The sequence below is a fragment of the Antrostomus carolinensis genome, unplaced genomic scaffold (genome assembly GCF_000700745.2).
Source record: "Antrostomus carolinensis isolate BGI_N321 unplaced genomic scaffold, ASM70074v2 scaffold21193, whole genome shotgun sequence".
In the NCBI taxonomy this organism is placed as follows: Eukaryota; Metazoa; Chordata; class Aves; order Caprimulgiformes; family Caprimulgidae; genus Antrostomus; species Antrostomus carolinensis.
Genome location: NW_010307598.1, coordinates 120775 through 129486, shown reverse-complemented (window position 1 = coordinate 129486; position 8712 = coordinate 120775). Strand labels below are relative to the sequence as shown.

The following is an 8712-nucleotide window of genomic DNA, read 5'->3' as shown; positions in this document are numbered from 1 at the left end:
CTGAATAATGGTCATCAGGATCAGCCTCCCTCCGGTAAGTGTTGTAAGCCTTTCTCGTAGCTGCAGAGGCCTCCAGTAACTGATCCCGGACCTCCTCGGTAATTTGGGTCATAGGCTCTCTCACTAAAACACACAAGAACAGATTTTCCTTAGGCAAACTGAAAAAAGGGGACCAGAAAATCCATTCACACATTTCCCATCACAGTTTCACGCGCAGGCCAGCTATTCATCGCCAGTTCTTTTGGTAAGTATGTTTAGTGTGATGTGAGGGTCTCGAGTTTAGAAGGATCTCTCATGGCACTCTCTTTGCACCTTTTATGCGAACCACATTAAAGTTATAAGTTCTGGTATTAATTGGTTAGGGCACACACATCTAGTGCTATCAGGAGTTACGATAAAAGGACTTGCTAGAGAAGAAAATTAGGATTTCTCCACTTATTGTTAGAGAAGGCACTGACCACAACCCACAGTCCAGGGTCGTTACTATGGATCAGATTTGGGCAGCTTGTCACGATAGACAAGGTGGCAGAGTCTCATCTCAGAAATACTTTTCATCATTTCAATAGCTCAATCTCACAAATGGATGAAGAGGGGATGAAGCTCTTGAAATCCTGAGCCAGGGCACCACTGATCTCTGAACTTTGCTCTGTGGGATCAGAGATCAGAGCATTATTGCATCAGTTGAAATGAGTTCAAAACACAGCATTCGACTCCCTTGTCGCTTCAGAAACAGAACAACTGGGGATTACCTCTTTTCCTGTTCGGTACGTCTCTGTCTGAGTCTTCATCTTTCTTTTTATTTCCTAAGTCACTGGTGTTGACTGTGACAGTAGCCTTGATTTCTTGCTGTGCCACTTTCATGCGATCATAAAAAACCTTGAAGAACTTCTCAGATTTCTTATCTTCCGTCAGTCGGCAGAAGAACGAGTGCTACGAGAGAAAATGGAACAGGATCTGAACCTTCATGCACAGGTTTGAACACAGATCCTTCCACCTTCCTGCACTGCGTGACACCCTGAAGGACTGCGAGGTTAATTAGTTTTCAGTAAAGCGAAACCCAGAGCAATGGAAACTCATACTTTATTGTTAAGGAAGCCCAAGTGTCTCAGCTGCGTTAACTCTCTTACTAACATCTTCCAAATATACTTTTAAAGCAAAGCGAGTGCAATAAATCACACCAGCCCTAATACATTTACGCAGCACACTTCTCCCTCAGTAAGGGAATTAAGGTAAGTACAATGAATTGAGGTAAGATAAGGACAATGGAATTATCTGTAATTTGATTCTCAGTTCAGAAACAAAAGAGTATGAGCAAAAGACAGAGGGAAAAAACTGTCCTGCCTTCCCACCCTCAAATCAAAGGGACTGTCACTCATAACATCCAATAGTCAAAGTCAATCGCGGTCCAAGAATGTACAAACAGGGCAATGTAACGAGGGATATTCCGTGTGAAATTTCCATTGCCCTGTCTGCTGCAGACAACTTAAAAGCTCCTTATAATTCCTCCTCTAATATATCTTCAAGTGACAGAAAAACTCACAGCATTGACTACTTTTAAAAAGTTTTATTAATGTTCTTCTGTCCATATGTGCACAGAGACAGAAAGTTCTTCCTAAAACTGAGGAGAATACAAATCATGTACAGGTCAAAAAAGAGCCAACACAGTGAGTGATCAGACAACTCTTGATGAAACCAATATGCTGTTACATAAATCAGGACCAGAGCTTAAACACGACTGAAGGATGAACTTGTAAGTGGGTCACCTTATGCAGAGTATTATGAAATTAGTTAGCATTCTGCAGCGGCTCACGATCCAACAGCTTTACATGATGAATAGGAATGAAGCCTGATTTATTGAAAAAACAAATTAAAATGGGAATAGCAATCTATCCTGCCCGCTTTTCTGCGAAGCAGAGCACACGAGGCCGTCGCTGGCACGCCTGCCTTTGATCACTCCCAAGCAGCAGCAGCCAGAACAGCGCTGAATGACTTTGAAACACTAATAAAGTTGTGTCTTTGATTACAGACTGAGCTACTATTTAAAGAAGTTGGTCAATATTCACATGAGATATCCTTCCCACCATTGCAATACCTTCTACCTGCCCAGACCATCTCTGGTAAACTCCTAAGAGTTCATTCTTACTTCTAGTGATTAAGAAAGAGGAGGGAAAGGAGAGCCCAGCACGGGCATCGCTCACCCGCCAAGCCAGCCACGCTGGTACCTTCTCCTGCCATCCATCCATTCAGACAAAGAGATGTGCCAGAGCGCTGCAAGAGATGCCTTCTACTGAGAGTCACTGCAACAGAAACTGTGCTGGGCCCTGTGACATGACACGAGATGATTTGGGTGCCCAATTTATTTAATAACATTTGCAGAATTATTCCCTAATCCGATACTTATACCAAAAATTGTAATGTTTTCTCATCAAATATACCCAAATAAAAACATCCTCTGTCTGAATGACACTGCACTTATCCAGATATATTTTTTATTCTCAACTGACTCTTTGACCTGACCAGACGTGGACAGAATACCATCAAACCACAACCATAACCAAGAGCTGCATTACCACAGTTTCCCTGCGCTGCTGACCAGGAACCAAACCCAAGGCTGGGCTATTTGGACAGCCAGCCCTTCGAAGCACAGTCTGTTACTTGGTGGCTACAAGTCCAGACAGAGGAAGAGTTTGCATCTAAGTTGCATCTTGAAGATTTTACTCTACCAGTAGTACACAATGAGCACACCAATAATAATTTGCACATAGACCAGCGTAAGGCCTCAGCTCTAGAAAATGTAACTGTTTTCCGAAAAATAACACAATTAGCTCATCAGGTGAGTGATGGTTGTCACCTGGCTGCACATCTCAAGAGCCTGTAGAGGAGAAGTTTCCCTGTGATGAAGTAGAGGTGAAGGAAAAGCTTTTTTTTTTTTTTTTTTTTTTTAAATGAACCACACTGCAAAAATACCTTGTATGCAAGTAATTGTTATTTGCTGACAGGCTTGATTTTTGTCGTCTTTTCAAGCTTCTTAACTGACTTTCCACTGCACTTCAGAGAAAAAAAAAAACAACAAATGAAACAAACATTTCCAGTAAAGCTTTCTTGTGCGTGCTGTGCATACATTCAATGGCTGTCACAAAATGATTGTTTCAGTTGAGGTCAGGATGCCTATCACCTTCACACATACGAATCAACCACATGCCAGCTATCAAAGAGACTGTATTTTAAGAGGTGCGATCTTGCATGTTGTGCTTGAGCAGGTAATTGGTGGTGATAATTGTGACAAAAATCCTGAAATTTATTTACAGATATAGCCTCAAAGCAAAAACTGGGAAAATCTCCCTTTTTAAAATGGAAATAGAGTGGCCATTTTAGACTACACTGTGCTAGGGTCCTGGCTTGCACATAGACGTTGTGCAACCATGAGCAAGTGTGTGAGGAGAGCAGCTTGGAACAAAGAGAAGAGCAAAATTCTACACTCACACGTGTTTTTGAAGAATAGTGCTTGTAATGTACCAGTGACACAGGAGCACTTGGCATCAGCTGTTCCTGATGACTGAGCCACCACCAAGCTGGGACGTGTCATCTCCTAGAAACCTACTGGAGGGCAGGGATCCATGACCTGTAACATACCAGTATGTGGGGCTGCATCTGGCTATCCCAGTATGAGGTAGCAGAGGAAAAGCTACCTGAAAGGCAAGTGAAGATATGAGCTTCATCTCGTACTCGAGATGCTGGCATTGGACCAGTTGCCTGCTCACATGGAGTGCTAAAGTCATGCAGTATGAAACTGTACTTTATTTCAAATGTATTTTCTTTATGACTGTTAAGAGTCGTTGCCATTAAATGAGAGACATCACACGACACAAAGATCATGAGGTTTCCTTCATGAATGCTGGATTCAGCAAACAGCTTCACAAGGATCACACCTCATTGAAATGCAATATCTCTCCAGAGCACAGCAACCAGCCAATGAAATGAACCAAGACTTCTCTGATGCTAGAATATCAGAGATAATGTGATCACAATTAATTACATAGCCACGGGATGAAAGAAACTCAAAAACATCTGCATGTGACATGCACAAGCTCCTAACACGATCGCTTCTCTTACCACGTGCAAGGGCATCACGCAACGAGTTCTCAATCATTTTTAAAGGTGGAGCAACCGCCACCTCCACAAACTCATTCAAGACTAACTTGGGGCAATGGAAAGAGCTTTGTTAAGAAACACAAGGGGAAAATCTTCTTGCGTAAACGTTTGCAAGTTCAAAGTCTTGTAGGCGACTGGAGAATAAATGTATTTCTGTGGTAGGCTGTTTCCATGCAGGTATGAAGCTCTAGGCAAGCAGCAGTATGCTGCTCCTTTACAGGCACATGATACATCAAGCATTATGATGAGCCTGTCTGTGTTTCAAAGGGATGGAGGGAGAAGAACCCAACACAGGCATTGCACATCTGCAAAGCCAGCCACACCAATTCCTTCTCCTGACATCCAAAGTGGTCTATTAAAACACCACAGAGCAAAACAACTAGTACCACCAGGTACCAGTGCAATAACTCCTCCTTCCTTCTCCTCTCCATCACCCAACTGCTCCTAAAGAAATCCAACCAGAAACCTCATGCACAGCAGAACATCCCTCTTACTCCTTCTCCCTCCAGCCTAAGCCTCTGAGCCAACGGACGATAAGCAAACACTATCACCATCCTGTCTACGACTTCACTTCCCTGGTCCACACAAAACACGTTGCAGAAGAAAAGCTGCAAAACAAGTGACTGATTTTGCTAGAAAATAAATCAAAGGCTGAGTTTAAATTGCAGTGCATTGATCAGCTACAGCCTGAGCCAGCTCTGAGCAACATCAGCCCTTCACTTTTGAGCAAAGCATCCTAGCTTTCTTTAGCAGGCACTGGAGATGATGAACTATGTCTGTCTAGTCTGTTCCAGTGGTTAATAACTGTTAGAAACATGTGATTAAGCTCCTTCTTATGTCACTAACTTCCAGTCACTGATTTTAAACATTTCTCTAAGTTTCTGTCTCTTCTGTGGTTATCCCCAGGAACTTGGTGTCCTCTTCCCTTCAAATTATTTACACACACTGCTAAATGTTTACCTACTTTTTTTGCTAAACTGAAAAGACTATTTTTACTTGCTGGCATTTTATTTAATATAATTTTCTGTGGTTGTTATTTTTTGGCACATTCTTAAATATTGCGGATCATTAACAATCTGGATTGTAGAATCACATTAAAACAAAAAAAAAAATCAGCAAAGAACATTTCCTAGCATTACCACTTCACCTCTTCTCCCTCCCTGCCTTGCCTTCCATGATCTTTGACACAGAATATGCATAATTTGCAAATGATGAGTAGAAGAGAAGCTTAGCTAACTACCCAGCAGCTCAGGGGAGAGGGATTCCAGAGGCAGGATAACCACAGGGCACGGACAAACGCTCCTTAACGTGCCTCATGTACCAGCAATCGGGAGCAAACTGGTTTTTTAACCAGCAGAGCTGACACCTGCCCTTTGGTGAGCAAAGCCATAAAACGCAGCAGACCGATACCTTTGTGTAGGATGTACAGAGTACAGACCCAGCTAACCAATCCACTCTAAATTTAATTAATTCACAATAAATTTAATGATGAGTGAGTCTGTGCCCAGCGCAGGATTGTAAAATAGGAAAAAAAAAACCAGCTGAAGGCAGCTTATTTCTAGCTCTTGGCTTTGAAAGACTCACCCAGTTCTGCCTGTGTGGGCTGTCACCTTTACTGGGAACACCTTCCCCTACACTGTACCTGTTAGCTGGCTCTGCCCCCAAGTCACAAGCGTTTTGCTAACCGAGAAAAGGAACAACCATTTGATTGTTTTGCATCGAATTAGCTTGGCTTTCTGCCCCAGACTCAGTAATTACAGGCTGGACTGTATCCGCTGTCTGAATGAATCGCCTTGTGAGAAACAGAACTAAGACCTATTAGCAAGCGTTGGGTTTAAGATCCATCTGCTCAGCTGCATGTTTCCTCCTGGAAGAAGGGTGGCCTGGTTTTAGGCGAGCGTTTGGCTGCAGAACCCACACACTGAGATTGCCGTCATCCCGCGGAGGACACAGCCTTTGCCGGTCCACACCCTCTGTAATTCACAAAGCTGTTTCACCAGACCACAGCCACTAATCCCTGCCAGACCATCCAAACAGATCCCAAAGAATTCCCCAGGAAAACAAATACTTGATTAACCAATAAATAAGGGAAAGCAAAGCCCCAGCAAACACCTCCCAAATTAAAGCAAACTTGTTATCTCCCTCCCCATTTCTCTCATGCCAGTGAACAGACAACACCCCAGGAACTCGACTAGTCAGGGGGATTTCAAAGAGGAAAGTCCCTCCAGATACAAGGGAGGGATCAGCTCTGGCTTCCATTCAGGACACTTTATTCCAACGTTAGAGGGGATTATTACAGGGATGTTAACTTGCTTGGGTTATCTGGACAGGCTGCCAGCATGAACTAATGCAAAACTTCTGTGCTACTTCATGTTTGCAGAAAGAGCTTCCCACCCCCGTAGCATTTCTTCTAGCTGGGCTACTTCAGAGCAGCCACGTTTTAAAGGGAACTGCACTGCAACACAAATACTGAATTAAATACAAACGCTGACCCTTTACATTCTGCCTAAACATACAGCGAAGGCTTCCACTGCAGAACATCCAAATCTGACTTTGCCTTCTCTTCCCCCTCATTTATTTATTTCAAATATCACTGATCCCTCTCCTTAAAATCTATTCCATACGTCCTGGCTCGCTAAAGATCCATTGCTCTGAGGTGTGAGTGGTAGATATCATTAGTCTTGCATAGCTTAAGGAAATGGCAGCTGAAATATTTCATGCTGAACACACTTCACAGTTTGAAATAAACCCGTACGGAAAATCTGCCAGAACACCTCAATTGCCTGTTTGCTTTTTTTTTTTGTTTTCAAACTCTAAAATAAACCTTGTCCTGAAAGCAGAAGGGGGACTTCCCAGCTCTACCTTCCACAAATAAGACAAACTCTTCGTCATGGGCATCCACATGCCATCCTGCAAGGCTCTACTCACAGCCATTCTCCCCCAAATTATGGAGGATGTTTTTGGAGGTACACGAGCATCCACAGACCAACCCGTGTAAACGCTCGACCTTCCCAAACCAGCTTTAAATGAAAGCAGCAGCAAAACTGAACCACTCCTTTTGGGAAAAGCCCTTATGTCCTACACCTTCTCCTACTGCAACACCTAAATCCGATGCAATTTAGAGTCATTTCACAAGGAGAAAAGACCAGACCCCAGGGTCTCTACCTCACAGCCGCTGCGGTCCCCCCGTGCCCTTCCAGAGCCAGTACAGGACAGTGAAGTGACACCAGGTGATGACTGGAGGTGAAGGCACACTGGGGGAACAACAGGTAGAAACGTGACTGTTGGGTTGAGGGTTTAAACCCCCCACAGACAGAGCAGATGGCTTCCAAAGCGTGGGAGACTTGGGGACCTGACCTGCTTTCAGCACAGAGCCTTAAATTTGAGTTCCTCCTGCGTACATGTGGGAGCAGGCACCCGCCGGGTCACTCAGTTAATGTGCGCGAGGTTCCTGCATGGCAGGAGCATGAATCCCACTTCCTCACCGAACCAGTGAGCTCCGTGTAGGTGTGAGAAACAAGGAAGTCTGCAGACTCCCCAAAAAGAAAAAAAAAAAAAAAAAAAAAAGTGTAAGATCTTCTCGAGAGACAGAGGAATTAAAGAAAACCATAGCAACAAGTCAGTCCACCTACCCAAACCACCCACCCACCACCAGTTTCATTTGCTGACGCACTTCAAAAAAAAAAAACAAAACCCAAGCTGGCTCCTACCCGCTCTGGAAGGTGAGCAAGCCCTGAGAGCTCATTAAATTCCCTTCTCAGCTACTCTTGTATGCCTGCAGCTAGTGAGCAAGTGGGATATAAATAGAAGTTATATAACATCGCTTTGTTGATTCCTGTGCTTACCAAAAAAAATAAAAAAAAAGGCAGCATGACCTTGTTTTTCTGACTAGCTTGCCTCTGCCTGCTTGTGGAGGACTTTAATCCTGCTAGGGATCATCTTAAAAGTTTAGGTTGGACCTGGATCCCATGGAGAGGAATAGGGAAAATTAGCAATTTATGTCCCTGTTCCTCACAGGACCAGGATGACACCTGAACGCCGAGAGGATTGCCACACAAGAGCTCCATGGTACCCAAGAACCATGAATGATACAAGGCTACCAAGAATGGAGAAGCAGCAATGCAGCTGAACCCTGATGTAGCACCTCTCCTCCTTTTTTTATTTTTGGCTTATATTGCTCAACCACACAGGCACCTCAAAATTTAAGCACAGAAGCTCCCTTTGGGCAAAAAGACTGAAGGATGCTGTGACACAGGAATACTGATGGCCTAAACACTTCAGAAAGTAGCATCAGCTGCAGCTCAAGTAGGAAGACTACGTGGTATCACCACAAACTCACCTCTGCATCTTACTGCCCGTGATAAAAACAAAATAATCTCTGCAGGAACGACTCTGTCCCCGTGCACTATCAGTAGGACTTGTTTGTTTTCAACACGGTGGCATCTAAAGGCTGAAGTGAGATGGATACTTCATTAAAATCCACGTGAAAGAGACGGCGTGCTCCCAGGGGCTCGCCATCTCGAGTCTCCTCACGTGCTGCAGATCAGCAGAGCATCAGGA

General features: G+C 43.9%; 1 protein-coding gene across 1 annotated transcript in view; it reads right to left on the bottom strand.

Moving 5' to 3' along the window:
- Positions 1 to 8712, bottom strand: part of LOC104523042 (inositol 1,4,5-trisphosphate receptor type 1-like) — a gene marked incomplete at its 3' end in the record, with an annotated part of 165575 nt that overhangs the window by 41255 nt on the left and 115608 nt on the right. Inside the window, 3 exon segments of the mRNA XM_029084380.1 lie at position 1; positions 3 to 123; positions 750 to 930. The exon segment at position 1 is cut by the window's left edge and continues 129 nt beyond it. Of these exon segments, the coding sequence (XP_028940213.1) occupies position 1; positions 3 to 123; positions 750 to 930 (303 nt within the window).